The 19267-nt window shown below is 45.7% G+C and overlaps 2 protein-coding genes across 3 annotated transcripts; both read right to left on the reverse strand.

The window, feature by feature from the left end:
• Window positions 1–643: 643 nt before the first annotated feature.
• Window positions 644–4550, reverse strand: LOC124649208 (protein NETWORKED 4B-like). Of its 2 annotated transcripts, none has more exons than XM_047188865.1 (3): window positions 4460–4550; window positions 2689–2831; window positions 644–2530 (listed from the first exon to the last, which is right to left on the reverse strand). In XM_047188865.1, the coding sequence occupies exons 2-3, from the start codon at window positions 2789–2791 to the stop codon at window positions 930–932; spliced, it is 1704 nt and encodes a 567-aa protein (XP_047044821.1). In that variant the 5' UTR covers window positions 2792–2831; window positions 4460–4550; the 3' UTR covers window positions 644–929. The 2 variants fall into 2 exon arrangements, with proteins under 2 accessions (XP_047044821.1, XP_047044822.1); XM_047188866.1 differs by lacking the exon at window positions 4460–4550 and adding an exon at window positions 3003–3079.
• Window positions 4551–16348: 11798 nt separating this feature from the next.
• Window positions 16349–19252, reverse strand: LOC124647436 (thioredoxin H4-2). The gene is made up of 5 exons (XM_047187384.1): window positions 18928–19252; window positions 18265–18343; window positions 18061–18174; window positions 17257–17379; window positions 16349–16737 (listed from the first exon to the last, which is right to left on the reverse strand). Exons 2-5 carry the CDS (start codon window positions 18283–18285, stop codon window positions 16600–16602), a joined length of 396 nt encoding a protein of 131 aa, XP_047043340.1. The 5' UTR covers window positions 18286–18343; window positions 18928–19252; the 3' UTR covers window positions 16349–16599.
• Between the last annotated feature and the right edge of the window lie 15 nt (window positions 19253–19267).

A 19267-nucleotide genomic window follows, 5' to 3' on the forward strand; every position in this document is an offset into this window, starting at 1 on the left:
CCCAGACTTTTGGGCCGGATGGGCTGGGCAGGAAATATTACCATGAAGGGACCGTTCGGCCCAGCCCAGCCTTTGCCCTTTGATCCAGTGCAAGGCATGTAGAAATTCTGCGATACAAAATACTTCATGTCTAAAGCGATTCTTTCTTCTGATCAAGAAAATGTGATTGTGAAAAATGATGAGGCATGAAAGGAGATCGGCATTGTTCGGATATTCTTAGAAAATTACTCCCTCCATTCTATAATTCTTGTCGTGATTGAAGTTTAAATTTGAATTGGAACCACAACAAGAATTATGGAAAAGAGGGGAGTACTTCAGTATGACACAGGATAGTCTGATGATATTTGCACATAATCAAAGGATTCAGACTTTATCGAGAAAATATTTACATACCAGAAAAGGATTCCAAATTAATCAAGACAATACTTCTGTGCAAAAGGTAGGAGCCTTTTTCACGAATTTTTACATCAACTTTGCAGCAATTTTACAGCAACGGATGCACTAGAACTGGGATGTACCAGATTACCAGGTTAGCTTCAGAATTTGCCTCTGACTTGATGAGGTTATTACTCATGAATTTCTTACTCCAGCTTCTTGACCACATCTCAGCAACAATACTTGTATGAGATAAAGGCACATTCACTTAACTTGACAAATTCAGCTTAGATTGGAAGACACAAGACTGACTCAAACATGCCACAGGTTGGCAAACTAACATCACTGTTTCAAAGACCAAAACATAGAATTCACCATCTTGAATATCTGACAAGAGTGTAAGGAAGTTTTAAAGAGCAAACAATGACCGACATGATTCTTGCATTACAGTACAGTTGCACAAGGACATCACAGAGTTCTTCTGAACTGAAGAAGCTACAGAATCCAATTCATAGCACAGAAGGATCTTGGGAATCCAAGAAGGATGCACTTGATCAGGCTGCCATCAGCGCCAATGGTCTCCTGTGCCCCTGCTGCAGCATCTGGCGGAGCTGCTGATACCCGCTGCGGTAGTGATCAAGAGAGAAGCACAGCTGCCTGATTGCCTCGCGCTTCCCCTCGGCACTCTCAGAGATGGCAAGCTTTTGCTTCTCCACCAGTTCCTCAAGCTCAGAAACCCGGGCACGCAGCTCCGACAGGGATTTGTGCACAACAGCGGCATCTGCCGTCATCTGTTTCATCTTATCATCACGTGACGTGATGTCAGTTAATAGAGTGGCCAGCTTGTTATCAACTGTGGCTTTCTCGGATAACATCACTTCGATCTTGCTTGTAAGGTTGGCAAGGTCTTGATTCAGCCCACAGATTTGCTTCTCGCTGTTCATGGATTCTTGTGCCTTGTCAGCATAAGCTTGCCTAAGCTCTTCTTCCATGGATGCAAGCTTGCTTTCGAGAGAGGTATTGGCCTCTGATAGTGTTAAAACTTCAGCACTAAGAGCAGACTTCTCAAGCGAATGTTTGTCCAAAGACTCACACACCACCTTCTCCAGCTCCTTGATACGGTCCTGAAGTACTGATTTCTCTTGTAAGGCTATTTCTAGCTCCGCTTCCAGGTTCATGATGGTTTCTGCTTTCTCCAGTGAAACTTCTTCTAATTCTGCTTTTGTATTCTTTATTACTTCTTGCAGCTTCACCATCTCGGAAGCTGAATAATCTAAGCTGCATGCTGCCTGTTCAAGCTCTTCAATGCGACACCCCAGCTGCAACTTCTCCTGTGACAATCTTGCTAGCTCACCTTCGTAATTTGTGATTACTGCCTGGAGCCTTCCAGTCTCAGCCTCAAGAGCAGATTTATCATGCAGATACTTTGCTGAAAGTTCTCTAAGCTCCTCCTTGCACTTGTCAACTTCAAGATCACGATGCGCCAATTCAATTTCAAACTGCTTAGCTGCTGAAGCCATTGCTTCCTTCAGCCCATCAGTCTCGTTTTTCAACAACAGCACAGCTTCCAATGCTTCCTTCTCACTGTTGTTTTCTTCAAGATCCTTCTCAAGACAATTTTCGATTTCCACATTTGAAACCTGCAGTTTTTCGTCATGTTCAGACCCTTCTGAGCTAGCACCAAAATTTTGGGAATGCATGTTCTTTTCCTCTAAGGCGTCAAGTTTTCCTCTTGCTTCATGAAGCTCATCTTCAAGCTCAATAATTCTTTGGCTCAAGGCATAAAACATGCTGTTGCCATTTTCTTCTTTGGCATCATCAAGCTCTGACTCAGATTCTGAAGATGAAGACGACCCATCACTCCCCTTCTTGTCTTCCACGTCAGGCTCTGCGGATGGAGAGGGAGACCGTGTCTCAGAATCTGATTCAGAGATACCACCAGAGCCATGTGACTGCAGCGATGATGGGATATTTTTGCGCAATTCTCCAGTTACATTGTCATACCGCTCAGCAAGGGCACGATACATGCGGCAGAAATTCTTGATATGGGCAACAAGCACGGGCCGTTCTTGGTAATACACCTCAGCCTTTTCTGCAGGCGATTCACCTTCCTCCTCAACAAGTCCCAGCATCTCTGCCACTTGCGTCTCCATCTCTGTTCATTTAGAAGAATGGTTATGTTCAAAAAACAACTTAGAATGAGATTGGGGACCAGGATTGAAATAAAACAGTCAACAAACTATCCAATTCCAGTCCTGAGAATTTACAAGGCAAGTCATTGCCATGTAGGCGCCAAAAGAGAAAATGAATTACCTTGTAAGTTCTCAGAGAGCCACTTGGAGTTTTCTGGACTGATGTGGCTATCCCACCACCATGAGCGGGATTTCCTTGACTGTGTCACTTTTGATCCCTTCATCTTCGAAAGAAAATAAGAAAACCCGCTCGGTTATGCAGACCTGATAATGATCCAAAAGGATATACAAGTGAGAATAAAGAACAAGGTACACACACATGAGGACATATAAAGTACTAAAAATAACCTTGATTACAAATATACAACAAAGTTCTGTATGACCTTGCTGGCAAAACAAGCTCTGTTACTCAAAATCTCTAATTGAATGACTTGCCTGTGCATAGGAAAGACTGCACAAATACGCAATGATCTGACCGAGAAAGTAGCTCTTGCACACACACTATATAAAGGATGATGGAAAACCATAACTTCTTCTCAGGTAAGCAAAGCTTATATCCTACTGATGAGCACATGGCAGGAAGAGTAGACAGATAGGATGCTAAACCCCGGGGGACCAGGACTGCTGGAAGCCCATGACTGACAATGACAAGCTATCTATAGAAGGGTAACATGGAGTGGAAGACAGTGACATTTTTGTGGAAAAAGGAAAACATCCCTACTTAAATAAGCGTGAATAGGTGTATGCTATCACCTTACATATTTGGTATACATGTAGAAACATTTTTAAGATGAAGAATACCAACATAAGCTAGAGCCGGTGTCCACAATAACAGTATTACTCAGACCGAAAATCGCAAACGTAGGATGCACATTTGCATACTTGAGAAACAGACATACAGTGAAGTCGATGAGAAGTTGTATTATTCTTAGAATAAAATGGCTGGGACTTGGGTATCAGATGTCCAACTGCAAAGGACACAGCAACTACAGCTATGTAGCCTGTTGGGTACGCAGGCCAGGCAACTCGATTCAATGAACTGGGGAGCAATTTTCAGACAGACAGGAAGAATGGACAGGAGACGTTCTGCCCCACGTTGATCAACACTTTGGGGTTCAGGCAAGAAGCCGCGAACGTGCTACCAAAAACAGCATTATTCACAGAATAGGGCCATCAGGATTCAGGAACACTGCTCAATGAGTTGGACATTATTGGAGATCCGGTATCCACCAGAAGGCATGGCAGGGTCACGCGTAGATAGACGACACACGAATGGCATCAAGAGCGCCGTCAGCATCGGAACAGTGCCGTTCAGCAGAACAACGGATAAACTGTCTATCCAGAATATAACAAGTGCAACGCGAAACAAACAGAGCTAATTTGACTGAAGCGTGGATGGAATTGTGCCGCTGTAGCAACGGGCGAAGGTAAAATTTGATGACCACGTTGAATCTGAGGAGACTGAATCCATGACATGGACGTATGGAACGAGCGCCCGGCAACAGCACGGGCCACGGGACGTTTGACGGGCAGAATCGCATCTGAGCTAAAAAGAAAAAAAGAGTTACTCCTACAGAGGACAGGATCGATTGCATCTTCGCGGAGCAGGCACGTACACAGCCGTACAGGTAATTAAAAAGGAAACATTACGGATCGATCCCTCGCTAGGGACTGGGGCCAGGAGCAGGAGGAAGACGGAGAGAAACAGAAATTCCGCGGCGGTTGTGCAGCCTACAGGGCTAGAAACGCCGACGAACCACCCACTCACCCCGCCGTACCGCCACTCCGCGCCGCCCCACAACGGAGGCACAGCGCCACGGAAAGGGGCAGGCAGAGAGCGTCGCAAAGAGAAGGAGACACTAGATTGAGATGAGGGCAGCCGCAGGAGTTACCTAGGTTCGCCGGAGATCCGATCCGTAGCCCGAACTGCAGGCTAGCCGGGAGGGAGATGCAGCCGGGAGGAATGGAGGCAGTGGCTGGCTGGCAGGCAGGCAGGGAGAAAGAGGTTACGGAACTGTGGGGAGCGCTAAAGCCCAAAAAAGGTTAAAACGCATGGGGAGGGAGCGTGGGGGTTTTCGGGGGTGAGTTTACCGTCATGCCCCTGGACCGGACCGTCCGGGGGTTTCCAGTTCGAAATTATTACTGGCCGTGAGCTGGAGACGCGGGCGGAGGGTAACTGCCAACACGGCACTGTGATTAACGTTCCTTGGATGAATGATGTCTTGGGGGTGGGGCCCAGCGGCCGGCAGTGGAGCGTGTCCCCGGGGAAAGTGGTGGGAATGCTGCCGGCGGCCGCAGCATCGGATCCCTGTGGACTGTGGGAGTGCCGTAGTTGAGCATGTTTTCGTACGCGACAGTCTTCTAGACACACAAGAATCAAGGGCTTTTGCTGGAGTAGAATTATTTTCGTCAGATGCAGTGTCATTTTTAAATAATCATTTGGAGTTTCAGTCAAAATTTGTCTAATTTTCGCGTGACAGGGGAAGCAGACAAAAACATGGTTTTAGGGATGTGGAGAGTTTTATTGTGCCCCCAAGGCCTAGAGGACTCATAATCGCCTAGAGGAAGTCGGCGAGTGGACAGCAGGACCCGGCCAGTCCATAGGAAGTCGTCAACCAAGAAGAACCATCCACGGAGTATATTGTGCCCCCAAGGCCCATGCTCCAAGCAGCTGCCAACATCGACACCACCATCAAGAAGGAAGCGACATCATGGTGTCGTCGTCGCCCGATCTGGCAACCGGACCTAGGTTCCCCCAGTGCTCGGGTGAGGAAGACGAATCAGGGCCACAACGATGCCTCCAAGGATGAACACGGCACCCGTGGGCATCGTCGTCGTCCACAAAAAGCAGGGATTTCTCCCGACCCGACCGTCGACCCCATTGTCCCGCTGAACCGTAGAGATGGGCACAATATATGGCCACACCACCGCAGAGAGCCAAGCTGGGGAAGGCGCTGACCACGACCCACCAAGACCACCACCGGATGAGACTGGATGGCAAGATCCAGGCTGACAGCCTCCATCGCGCCTTCCTACAACCAGCACCACAGCGTCAGCCCGTAGAAGCCCAGATGGGCCGAGCGGGCCCGAAGTTCCAGGCAGCAGCTACAGGGGCACCACCACCGAGAGTGTAAGCACCCCCTCAACAGCCGACCAACCGCGCCCGCCGTCGGCAACACCCTCACGTGCCCCGCCGAGAAGGCTGGTTGGCGTGGTCTCCATCCACCAGCGCCGCCATGGGCCACTGCAGACGAGGGCCGCCACCCACTATCGCCTCCATATGCGAGAGGACGCCCCTGGCGCAGCACGCCGGTCATCGCCATGCCAGGCCCCGCCGAGAAGCACCCCTGCCAAGGAAGGCCGCCGCCCCGCACAGCCCGCCTCGCGTCGGGTAAGGGAAGTCCCTCCGCCGTCGGCACCGCGCGGGCTTTGCCCGACCGCGCACGCCTACAACGGCAGGGGAGCGGGAGAAAGGGGGAGAGGGAGGTGGGGACTAGGGTTTCGCCCCTAGGCCGCCGCAGGGGACGACCAGGAGCGGGGACTTGGCCAAACTTCATATGAATTAATATAGGCAATTGCATTAAAAACATTCTTTTTTTTCTTATGAAAACCCTCTGAATCAAGGATGATCTGGGATACTTCTCCATTCGATGCTACAAATTAAATAACCCATATGGAAAATGTACTACGGGTTTGAATCCAAAGGCCGTATGCATCTTTTTGGTGCAGACGTCTGGGCCTTAACCTCCTTTTCGGAAAAAACTGAAGGTTTAAATCCTCCAATTCTAAAGTGAAAATCATTCGAGCCAAAGAACACCTAAAAAGTTTGAACTACTTATAAAGTGTTAGACGTGTATGATTAGGACACGTCTAGAGCAAACCGACTCAAAAGAGTCCTACCTTATTTGTAATCTATTTACTTAGCAGCCAAGTCTCCTGTACTATATAATCCCAACGTGGGATCAAATTAATCTAAGAGCAACAATTATATTTGCCTTCATGGTATCAGATTAGGGTTTTCTTGATCCTCTCCTATGGCGCCGTCAGAGCCCTCCGCCGCTGATCTCGCGGCCGCTGCCGCCGAGGCCACCGCCAAGGCCGCTCTCTGGGCGCTCGCGGCCGCACTCCCCAGCATCCGTGCCGTCGTGCCGGTCACCCTCGAGCTTTCAACCTCCAACTACCTCCAATGGCGCGGCATGTTCTCCGACGCTGTTGAGAAGTACGCCCTCGAGGATCATCTCCTCGAGGATGCCTACCCCACGGACCCCCCGCCACAGTGGGCCCGCAACGACGCCATCGTCCGGTCATGGCTCAACAGCGCCGTCGCGCCCGAGCTTCTCGCCATGATCGTTGACACCACGACGCCACTCCACGCCTTGTGGACGCGCCTCTCCAACATCTACCACGACAACGCGGACACCCGCTCCTCCTACCTCGAGCAAGAGTTCCACGGTCTCCAACAGGGCTCCCTGACCGTGGCTGATTACTGCCGCAAGCAGAAGGTTCTCGCCGACGAGCTCAATGCGCTGGGCACGACCATCACCGACAAACGCCTAGTCCAGAACACGCTTCGCGGTCTCGGACCTCGGCTTGCGTACATGCGCACGTTGCTCCTGAAACAGCGTCCCCTTCCGCCGTTTCTCGACGTCCGCTCATCTCTACTACTCGAGGAGCTCACGTTGCAGCAGCAGTCCGAGTCATCCTCGACCCCGTCCGCCTCGTCGCGCGCGGAGCCCCCACACCTCCACCACCGCGTGGCCCCGCCGAAAATACGGGACCTCCGCGGCGCCCGGAAGTCTGCCGCAACTTCCGGCCGCTTTGGAACTCGTCGCTTTGGCGCACGGTGCCGTTACGTCCACTCCGCGTCTCCCCAACAACGCGGCGGCACCCCCAACACATCCGGGAAGGGACCGCAGGCTCCCGGCCGTCGATGCGAACCCTTGGGCTGGGTCAATCCGGATGTGGCCGGGACCACCGCCACGGCCACCTCCTCTTGGCCTCGCCTCAGGCTCATCATGCCATGCTATCGGCGCCGCCTCCATGGCCCTATGGCTCTACATCACCGATGCCATGGCCACCGGGAGCAGCTATACCATGGACGCCAGGAGCGACGCCATCCGCCCCGCCACCTGCACCCACATACAATCCAACCGCACCACCGCCATCCTTCGACCAAGCCCAACTCATGCGGGCTTTCAACACCATGTCCCCGACACCACCATCCTCGAATGAGTGGCTCATGGACTCGGGCGCCTCCGCTCACATGACCGGCAATCGGGTAACCTCTCTCACATCCTCACCTCTCACTCTCCTTACCCACATGTCATCGTCGGCAATGGCCAAACTATTCCCACAACCCACATCGGTCATACCACTCTTTCATCTCCTACCCATTCATTCTCTCTTAACAATGTCTTAGTTACACCTGACCTAATTAAAAATCTTATTTCTGTTCGTAAATTCACAACTGATAATTTTCTATCTGTTGAGCTTGATCCGTTTGGTCTCTCTGTGAAGGACTTCCGCACCAAGAACGAGATCGTCAGGTGCAATAGTTCCGGTGACCTCTACCCCTCTCGGTTGCCGGCCTCCACTGCGCACGCACTCTCCACCACCACATCATCAGCAACCTTGTGGCATCGTCGTCTAGGACATCTTAGTAGTCAAGCTTTGTCGCACCTAGCAAGTGCTTTTTCTTTTCCTTGTAATAAAAATGCTACCGATAATCAGTTATGTCATGCTTGTCAATTAGGGAAACATGTGCGTCTACCTTTTGATTCATCATCTACTCACACTACTCGACCTTTTCAACTAACCCATTGCGATTTGTGGACTTCCCCTCTTCCTAGTGTATCCGGTTACAAATACTACCTAGTTGTGTTAGATGATTTCACTCATTACCTTTGGACTTTTCCCTTACGCATGAAATCTGAAACTTTCCCAACACTCAAAAACTTCTTCGCCTATGTATCCACTCAGTTTCATACAACAATTCAATCCCTACAAGTGTGACAATGGTCGTGAATTTGACAATACTGCTGCCCGCACATTTCTCATGTCCCTTGGTGCCACTCTACGCATGTCTTGCCCATACACATCCCCTCAAAACGGTAAAGCCGAGCGTGTCATTCGCTCTACAAACAACATGGTTAGATCACTTCTTTTCCAAGCATGCATGCCTCCAATATATTGGGTCGAAGCTCTTAACACTTCCACTTTCTTGTTCAACCTTCACCCCACTAAAACCCTTCAGCACCGCACCCCACACGAGGTTCTCTATGGCCTCCCTCTTCCTCTCGACCAACTTCGGGTTTTCGGATGTCTTTGTTACCCTAACCTCTCCGCTACCTGTAATATCCCAGGTAATGGGGTTACAAAAATAGAGGAAACAGATGTGTGCATTGCATTCATGCATAGAAAATCTGGGGAATTTTCGCGCTTTAAAGTAAAACAGTCACAGTAACTTAAGTTCACTTGACCTTGGTGGAATTGAAGTAGCTCATCAAGTCAAGCGCTATAAACCTCAATGTGACTTTGTTAAAACCTTGTTTTGGGTAAAGATGATTTGATCTAAGGGGTTAGATCAAATGGAACTAATAATCAACACAACAACACTTTACTCAATGATCAATTGATTGATCTTATAAAAGATCATAATATGGAATTCCTTGCCATAACATATGAATATCCATTTATTTAGAAATCAAGTAACAATAAATGAAGAAACTATTCTTCACTTATCTTTTCCATGTCCTAAGACTAATCTATGATCCTACCATGAAACCTCATGGTGTTCATTCCACTTGCACATTGGAGTTATAACAAGGAGATCCACTCAAGCAATATATATCCTTCTCTATTCACTACAACAAGATCCCTCCTATAGCAACGCATCTATCTGTATCTAAATTTAAATATTGGCGTTGCTAGCGCCTCTACCAACGGATAATGGTGCGTTGCGTTTTTGGGTGTTGCAAGGGTATAATGCAACGCATATAAGTCTGTTGGTAACGAGGGCGTTGCTACGCAGCAACGCATAGAACTATGGGTGGACAACACTTACATATGTTGTTGCTTGCACTGCCGGATTGAATTCATGACCTCATAATATTGATTTTATTAATTAAATGTTTGCAAAATTGCAACCGGTGGTCTACATATAACATCCATAATTCTTCCTTTTGGCAATTACCTTGAATTGGGTTCATTGCGTGCTTTCCAGACATACATGAAGTGAGAAAATTAATTATCACTATGTATAGATAGGAGAAACATATTATATATTGGATTAAAATCGTTGCATTACAACAGGAACACCAACAACATGGTACATATATAAATATTATGTTTACAACATCACTTTCCTCCTACTAATAACTAAATATGGAGAGATGTGAAGTAGATTATCCAGCAGCAACAACATTATCTTCCTTGCATTCAACTTGTCACCCATATCACCATCAATTTATCTTTGGAATCTACAGAAAAGAGGCCAAACTGTTAACATAACACTGGAGGATATCTCACTATGTAGGGGGTTTGCTCTCTTGTTCTGAATTGTAATGCAAGAATAAATTAGCAATAAAAGTGCCAAACTTCAAAGTTCAAAATCTTGCTGATCTCTGTAGCAATTCAACAAATAAAATAGTACGATTACATATACGAGGCAACTTATAGACCATCGACAAGACCAATGCAATATCATTTTATTTAGAGATATTTCACAATTTTAATAACCATAGCAATTAACCACTTAGGCATCTTTTAACAACTGGGGCAGAGGTAACTTGGTTATTTAGAATATGGAGTAGACATGCATAATAGCATATACATGACTGTTAGCTATAGTAGCAGTAGCAGCGTACTAAAATTTCAACAGGTACTCTCAAATTAACATATGAGATATCCAAACTTACCATGACAACTTACAAAAGAAAAATTACAAAATACTGAAATTTAATTGAAGGAATTGGAGGAACCAGTGGCGAAGGAAACTTACATGTGGTCAGCAGCGTCAATGGAATCATTTCAACAACATGAAACAGAGCAGAAACTCCTCCATGGTCGCAATTTGAGAATCACATCATGTATGCATATATCCTAGAAACATAAGGTAATTAGAATTGGATCTCAAGGTTGAACCTATATGCATTTTCTAATTTTATCAAGAAAAGATGGCAACCGAAAGGTGAAAAAAATACCTATACATTCAAAAAATTCCTTTGTCCAATTGAACTGCAGATGAGTAGAGTATAACTGTAAGTCAAATCAGCAGTCAATATTAGTGTCTAGGACTGCATGATCAAGAAATACGAAGTGCAAGAATTCCTCACACATCCTATTAGGGCAATTTGCAGCCAGTGCCTATAAAAAATAGTAATGTTAGTGGACTATATAGACTGGACGAGCACTGTTCCACTGCTTTAAGTTCCAACACTGAGGCAGTAACCCAGTAAAATGAAGACATGCACGTCACTTTGCAACAAATATTCATATAGCCACATCTGTGATAAAGAAGCATATGACAAGTTCTTGCAGTAACCTTCTAAGAGTATTCTCGAAGTAATGGTTCTCATCAGTACCAGCACTGTTTGCTTCTTCCAAACAAGATGAGAAACTGGCTTACAAAAAAATGTAGTAATAACAATCCACGCCTCAAGGATTACCAAATTCATCAAGCAAAAAACACTTTCTAGTCTGTTACTAATTAATCAACGTCGAGCAAAAGTATGGCAAGAAAGGATGATATTGCAGTCTATACCTACGGCAACAGCAAAAAAATTAGGACAAAAAAACATGTTTGCACACTACTGTATGTCACAAGCTTAGCACACTATTTAGCCACAAGCTGACAAATAATAAATAAATAACTTTCTGAAAGTACGGAAAATAATAGGTTAGCACACTACTGTATCTCACACAACACATGCACTGACTCAAGTGAAATTACTTTAGCAATAAATATTCAGATGAGCATAAAATAAAAGCTGCTTCAAGAAAAATGATGTAAAGCTTGGTGGAACATGAACTCACCGACTACTTGTTGCAAATAGATAGTGGTCATTGCATCTCTCTCATACTGAAGACCAAAAGTACCCGTGCTATTGGTGGTCTGGTCTATGCGCTAGGAATATGGAGGGATAATGCATACAGGTGTTCAGTAGTGATTGATCTAGCAAACAATGCAGACAAACATCAACTGTAAATGATCAGCGGCCAAGACCTGGCGATACGGCAAGGATGCCCAAAATTTCTAGAAAGATTATTAACGGGTCAAGCATGGGGAGAATGAGAGGAATTTGGATAGGGGAAAAGAGAAGCTGCACCTGGATTGCCCTTGGTCCGACTTGTCCCATACGATCCACTCCGTTTCCTTGCCCCCGTGCGGCCGCATCGTTCAGTGCATGGTCGCAGACCGGCAAGGGCCAGAAGAGCGCCTGAAAGCCTCGCAAGAGACAGGGTCCGCCCCGTCGTGAAGCCAGAGGAGATCTCTGGAAGGTGGGCGCCAAGTCTAGGGAAGGAAGCGTGTATGGCTCTCGCTCGACGACCTGATTTCCGGCGGCGCGTCGGTCCCGGCGTGCTGCTGCTAGGGTTGGGCTGATTAAATGGGGAGCGAGAGTTTTTAGATGGGGAACCGGTAGTTGGGATGGGGCTATGTTTGTGGCTCCGGAGGTGGGAGGATAGGTAAAAAAGAATGATCCACTCGGTCGTGGGAAAGATCGTGGATGGTAGATACGTATATCATCATCGTTGCAGGGTATCTGTTGCTGTATGCCCGTGTGTGTTGTAGTGATTCCATACTGTTATACATCAAACTTAGAGAGGTGAGAGTTCTATTATAATTATTAAAGAATCAATAACAAAACTTGAGTTAAACCTTGGATATACATCCAAGTATTCAAATCATCATCTTCAAGACAACCCTAGAGAGAGATAACCATTAATGTTAAACATAGATCTTGATGATCACATCAACCTCTAAGGAGCCTAATATTAGGTTAGCATTGAAGTCCTTCCCAAATGAGAGAGACCATCCATACTAATCCTAAATCATCGGGGTTAGGTCACGCTTAGAGCGATTGCATCTCATACTTATGCATTACTGCATCCTTGCCAATCTTTTAAACATCGTCCTTACCGGACGATGATGCTATTTCAGAATTTGGAGTTATTGCGTATCGAAGACCTTGTCGGCATAATCTTGCAGTCAAGAAAGGCAAGTTCATCGCTTGCTCATGTCATTTGAGTATCTTTATCAAATTACTTGCAAAGTACTATGGTTATCACTATTGCATAAAAACCAAAACCACTACTTTCATAACTATGAATATGACTATGTGGTGGGCAATGGAACCATGGATTGTGTTGATATGGTGGAAGTTCCATTGCAAGGGTTTATATCCATCTAGGATTAAACAACAAATGTCGCCGATGATTCTTGTGCCGTAATACCCGTGTTAACCATAAGATCCGGAGTGGGACGGAATAGTCAATCGTATTTCCACCTCTTGTACATCAACGGATGCGCTTGCCGTAGACACTTGTATCCCGAGGGACAAGCGGTGGGCTGGGGAAGCCTAAAGTCCCCACGGTAATGCGGTCTATGATGGATTGTAAGGTGTCCGGAACGGTCTATCTATGGTTGATAGGGCAGGGCATATAAAAATTGTTCGGAACGGTCTACCTTAATTGGTATAGGGGAGAACAAATGCCTGGGTCGGTCTCACCATAGATATAGGGGAAGACAATCTTACAAAAGGGTGGGTGTGCGAGGTAGCGGAGGAATATGATTGGCTATGACCTTATACCGGGCCTCACACCAAAGGAAGTGTGGACGAGCACGCGGCTCGGTTGGCACCAAGGTTAAGATCTTTTATGGGTAAAGCAACACACCTCTGCAGAGTGTAAAGAACCGTGACCTGTCACTCCCTGTTCCGGGATATGGAACTCGCGAACGCGGCCGGAAAGGAACTCCATGAAGTTCTAGTAAACCGGTGAAGGCCGACGGACATAGTTCTTCCGAATAAAAGCAACCTTTTGAAGAAATGGTTAAGAAAACTTGCATTGGTATTAGACTTTCTCGGTCTAATGCTGTAGCTAGTGCATTAAACACCTATTTCCTATAATGAACTTGTTGAGTACGCTCGTACTCATCCCACTCTTAAATCCCCAGCTAGATATGGAGGCACCGAAGGAGGATCTACGGTGCAACACGAAGACCGAGGAGTCAACAACTACTTCAAGGGACGAGAACCTGTCAGAAGAGTCAGATACCACATCCAACAAGGAGAAACCTAGATTAGCAATAGAAAGGAACTAGCTTTCTAAACTTAGCTCCTATTTAGCTAGAATCTATTCATAGCCTCTGTAGCTAGTTAGATACTCTATCAATAGAGTTCGTGATAAGACTAGTCTACGAGTCGTTCTTCTGGAGTTATTTGCAGTTTTACCTCATTGTAAAGTAGGAGGCTGTGCTGATCTTATGTAACAGAGTATGTATGTAATTCTATAGACATGCCTTGGACCCGCATATGTTTCTGTTGTACCACTCTGAGCGATATAATACTAGTGGAACGGTGTTTCATTGGTGTTATATCAGACTTGCATACTACACCATGCAGTGGTATGCCGGGTCACCACACTACCACAGCTCACAAACTCGCTCCTCGCACGACCGCCTGTGTCTTCCTTGGATACTCCTCTTCTCACCGCGGCTACCGCTGCCTCGACCTCTCCACACACAAACTTATCATCTCCGTCATGTTGTCTTCGATGAAAATTCATTTCCTTTCTCCAAAATATCAACACCACCTACTCCCATTGATCTCTCCTTCCTTGATGAGCTGAGCAACCCAGAAAGCTGATACCACATGATGCGTGTTGATTTTGAGATTGGACCGTATAAAGATTCCATTGACTTTGATGTGGTTCCTATGACGGTTTGTCACCTGCTGTTGGGCCGGCCATGGCCCTATGACCGTTCTGTGCAACACAATGGCCGCGCCAATACATATCACTTGGAGTTCAAGGGCAAGAAAATTAACTTACAGCCTATGTCACCGCAGCAAATTGTCAATGAGTCTCGTCAGAAGATTGAAGTAAATTTGGAGGATGCATCCATAGATAGGCGAGAGAATTGTAATGCCGTGAGTGATATAACGAAAAGTGAGAGAGTGAATTCCTTAGTCTCATTAGCCACCAAACAAGACATGAGAGAATTTTGTGAGGATCCTACAGCCATGCCTATTGTGCTCATGTACAAGGGTACGGTTTTGGTTTCTAACGACATGACCCCTCTTCCTCTTGGTGTTTCTAATGTTTTGCAGAATTCAGCGACGTGTTTCCGGAAGAGGTACCCGCAGGACTTCCACCATTGCGAGGTATTGAGCATCAAATTGACTTGATCCCCGGAGCATCACTGCCCAATAGGGCGCCATATAGAACAAGTTTAGTCTCAAGATTAGGGTTTTCCCCATTGCGTGTGTTCACGTGTATCATCCCTCCGGGGGTACGGCGCTGCCGTTTATCTATACTATTATCCGCTGCGAAGGTTCTTGTGTTCATCAAGGATTGTCTAGCTCTTGGTTTGAGGCGTATCGTTCATCGATCCGTTGCTTGCTGGATTAGGACACGTCTAGAGCAAACCGACTCAAAAGAGTCCTACCTTATTTGTAATCTATTTACTTAGCAGCCAAGTCTCCTGTACTATATAATCCCAACGTGGGATCAAATTAATCTAAGAGCAACAATTATATTTGCCTTCATAAAGCATTCATATGGACTTGCATCCTACTACTGATCATAATCAAGAAACCCTCACAAGATTAGGGTTCCATGCAATGCTTGGTTCATGAAAAACTACCCTCATATGATTTGTGTAAGAATTATGTAGGATTTAGATCCTATGGTTTGTTTGATTCATAGTAACATACCCTACAGAAATCTTGTAGTGTAAATTCTACAGGAAAAAAACATGAGGTCACACCTCATGGAAAAATTCTTTTGGTACAATCAAAAGGAACTTATCTTTATATAGGATTCAACTAGGTATAACATCCAAATCCTATGATTTTCCGATTACTATGTTTTTCCTATCTTATGAATCAAATGAGCCTTGAGGTAATATAATTGTATGTGCAAGATGGAGAGTTTTAACTTTGAGCAAGCAGTAATCATAGAAATCAGTGCAAACAAAAATTAGAGACGATCCTGATTGACTTTCGTATAAAGCAATGCAAACAAAGAATAGAGGAGATGCTGATTGACTTCTGCTTGGTCCGAAGATATTCGTACATGCGACCCTGTCGCTCAACAGAGAACTGGCTGAGTCGAAAAGGAGCACAAAAAGTACAGATCCTGCAAAAGCTAGAATCACATGCTTTAACCAATGTAGAAACACTGGTAGCGACGAAGCTTCATCGTTTGCATGACCCGCTCTGTTTCGCCAGATAGTAGAAGACCTAGACCATAGAAAGTCAAATTGGGCACACAAACTCAGAGAGATCCTTCATATTTTCAAGAACATGTCACCATATATCTTTCATAGCGTATGTGCTCCATTAATGGATTTGAATGGACAGATTTCTATTCTTCAATTATCAACAATGACAACCATGATGAGTCTGGAATCCTATGATTCCCGTGACATCAACAATAACAATTCTCACGGGATTGGGTCTCTGAAGATCCCATTAGCACTTGTAAAGAACTCCAGGCAACCACCCACACTTGACACGTAGCATTTAGGCAGGTCTAGACTTTCTCAATAGACACAGAACCACGACAAGCAAAACACTTTCCCTCGGCAGATGACAAACTCACAAGACTAGCATTTTACAGCTCAGGTTCATCTTCAAAGTTTCACAAGCATGCATATGTGTCGGCGCAAAATTGTAAAACGTGGTCTTGGCGGGAAAGACACAGACACTGTACACCGGGAAACCATCATGCAGCACACACGACACACAAGCATATGGCGGTACAGACAGACAAGCAATGTCGAGCTGTCTCGTTTCTAGTTCTGCAGCAGAGTTCAGCTGCCATCACCAATAGCTTGTACTTTCTTTTCGAGCTCAGGTCTGTTGGCGCCGACGAGCTTGTCAATCTGCTGGCCGTTCTTGAGGAAGAAGAACGTCGGGGTTGCTCGGATGTCCCATGTTGAGCTGAAATCCTGCAGAGCATTGGAGGGAGAACTACTTAGGTGAGTCAATACTAGAAGCATCAGGGGTTATGCAGAAAGCATGTTAAGCATGGTCGGATGAACCTATTAGGAACACAAGACCACTTCAGCATACCCTACATACATACGTAGTACATATAACGTTTTGCATATTTCTTCCAAACATGAAATGGCAAAATGCCTTAGAAATTGGGCTGAAAGGTTTGTTAGTCAACAGAGATGCGATCATTGTTCACAGTTTACATGGTATTGGCTAATGGCAATTCAGTAGAAGTACAGAATGTGAAATAGAATATTCAGTGTTATGTCATCCTGTAGTGAAAAAATTAATATGGACAAAAGCTAGAACATTTTTTCTATGCTCCATTAGGTATACAAAATCTTCTTCTATCACGTTTTATATAAATAAAGGTACCAGAGATATAGCGGCATTCTTGATTCAGAAAAAGACGTTAAAACTGCATATATTTCCAGGAGCTGCTGTTTTAAGTAAATGGAAGATTGGATTACCATTAGGTCATCAACGTCAATTGTCAAGAACATGAGTTGAGGATAAGTCTTTGACATCTCAGCATACACAGGTGCAATGACACGACATGGGCCACACCAGGAAGCGCTGAAATTGGCCACAACCTACAACAGAAATCAATAAGTATGGCAGATGCAACTCCAGAAATGGAATGAAGAAACGTTAGTATGTTGAGCAACTGGACGTTTCAGCCCAAAAAATTGTCAGCGGAAATATTGGGCTTAAAGCGTGCGAGTGTCATGTTCTATCATGTAAATTTACATATACTCTTGTATATTCTTGGGTTTAAATCGGAGAACAGATCCTGCTACAGGGAACCTCCTGCTACAGAATTCAAGCACATATCACTAAACAGAATACCTGCCCATGATTTTAAGTGCACAAATAAGAAAATAAACACGTTATAGCACATCCTGCAAGTACTTTCAATCATGGAGCCACTGGGTATTTATGTAAACATAATCACTAGATTATGTGCTCCTAACAGCTGATCACTTTTCTTGCACAATTTCTGTGCGAGCATGTAGCAATGATATCGGCTTTGGTGTCTCATAAAGGTCGCCACTTGATTTCTACATTCTCAAATAAGTGTTCTTTTCAGGGATGGGTCTTTTTTTCTTTTACAGGCCAGAAATTGGCATGGTGGAAGTAGAGTGCGGAGAATGACTTCTTAAACCTATTCACACTGCATGCACGGTGTAAAGTGACAGACATAAACACCAAGTACTGCATACATCGAAGCTAAGAAGCAAAGGATCTCTGCAACAAATTGCCATTTTTCTTACAATTTTCCCATCTTTGTTTGCTTCTGCAACCTTTTGGTCCCAGTCCTCTTTGGTTGTGATGACATGCACATTTCCACCTTTGAAATCAAGCTTATCTTCCACAATGCTACGGTCCTGACCAAAAGAGAATGGCACGAAAACATCAGAAACCAGTTGAACAGGAAGGAACTTGCTAAAGATGAAATATTCTTCCAGAAGGCTCACCTTGCCCACACAGCCTCCCATGGTGAACTTCCGTCGACGAAACTAGGCACACCACCGAACGAAAGGCCCCCTGAAGGCCCTGTAATTGTAAAAACATGACATGGTCTATCAGAAATAAGCTGTGTTTGCGTAGAGAAAAGTGCATGAACAATGAATTTCAGTAAGGTACAACTAGATGTTTGAGCTAACAATTATCCAGTCCGGAGTACAACATAGCTTGGTCGCAATCAAACGGAGTACTAGCGCCTATCCCAGTGTGGTCACAAGTAGAACACCTTGGGATGAGCCCACGAAAAAGAATCTTCTACCAACCCCTTTCCAACTTGAACGAATGCGAGAAAATGCTACCATACGGGTTTGCAATTGTAATAGGCTACGGTAGCTGTGTCTGTGGGCATCTCTGGATGCTGTGGTAGGAATTTTTCCATTATATTATAGAATGGAAAGAATGAACCGTAGAGAATAATCCCATGAACTAGAAGCATACTAATTGGCCCGAATAAGCCATCAAGAACCCAAATTTCGACTCTAGGGAGTCGAATAACCCAGGAGCTAGGACCATAAATTCCATCCTGTCCGCCCGCTGGCGGGTCAAGAATCCGTCCACGGGCTCAAGGACAAAGCGAAGCCGACCGGATCTGCGAGTAGCCAAGGAGGATTTACCTGAGATCGGAAGGGGGAATTTTGGCGCCAAGAGCCGGGGGAACACGGTAGGACGGGGAAGGAGGCGAAGACGATAAGCCAGGCGGATCTCCGGGCAATTAAGAGGTCCCTTAACTCGGGCTGGATTGATTAGCGTAGAAGGCAAAGCTCTCCGGTGGTGAGGGGGGTCAGACGACCAGTGGTTGGTTGGGTCTCCTCTCCTGGTCGTAGGTTGCTCCTCGCCGCCGCCGCAGCGAGTGGTTCGATTGATTAATCGGAGGTGGAGGAGGAGGAGGATTTGTTTTCTTGTTTTGTATTGCTGCTGGGGGTCCCGTGGATGAGGACGGAGAGGGTGGAAGGG

This window comes from Lolium rigidum, chromosome 4, assembly GCF_022539505.1.
Source record: "Lolium rigidum isolate FL_2022 chromosome 4, APGP_CSIRO_Lrig_0.1, whole genome shotgun sequence".
Lineage (NCBI taxonomy): Eukaryota > Viridiplantae > Streptophyta > Magnoliopsida > Poales > Poaceae > Lolium > Lolium rigidum.

Bases quoted from the DNA above. Each gene is read 5' to 3' on its own strand.
- LOC124647436 (XM_047187384.1), bottom strand. From the start codon at position 18,285: ATGGGAGGCTGTGTGGGCAAG. The intron at 17,380-18,060 runs GTAAGAAAAATG...TTTCTGTTGTAG, and splicing joins CAAACAAAGATGGGAAAATT to GTTGTGGCCAATTTCAGCGC. The intron at 16,738-17,256 runs GTAATCCAATCT...AATGCTCTGCAG, and splicing joins TTGACGTTGATGACCTAATG to GATTTCAGCTCAACATGGGA.
- LOC124649208 (XM_047188865.1), bottom strand. From the start codon at position 2,791: ATGAAGGGATCAAAAGTGACACAGTCAAGGAAATCCCGCTCATGGTGG. The intron at 2,531-2,688 runs GTAATTCATTTT...CTAAATGAACAG, and splicing joins GCTCTCTGAGAACTTACAAG to AGATGGAGACGCAAGTGGCA.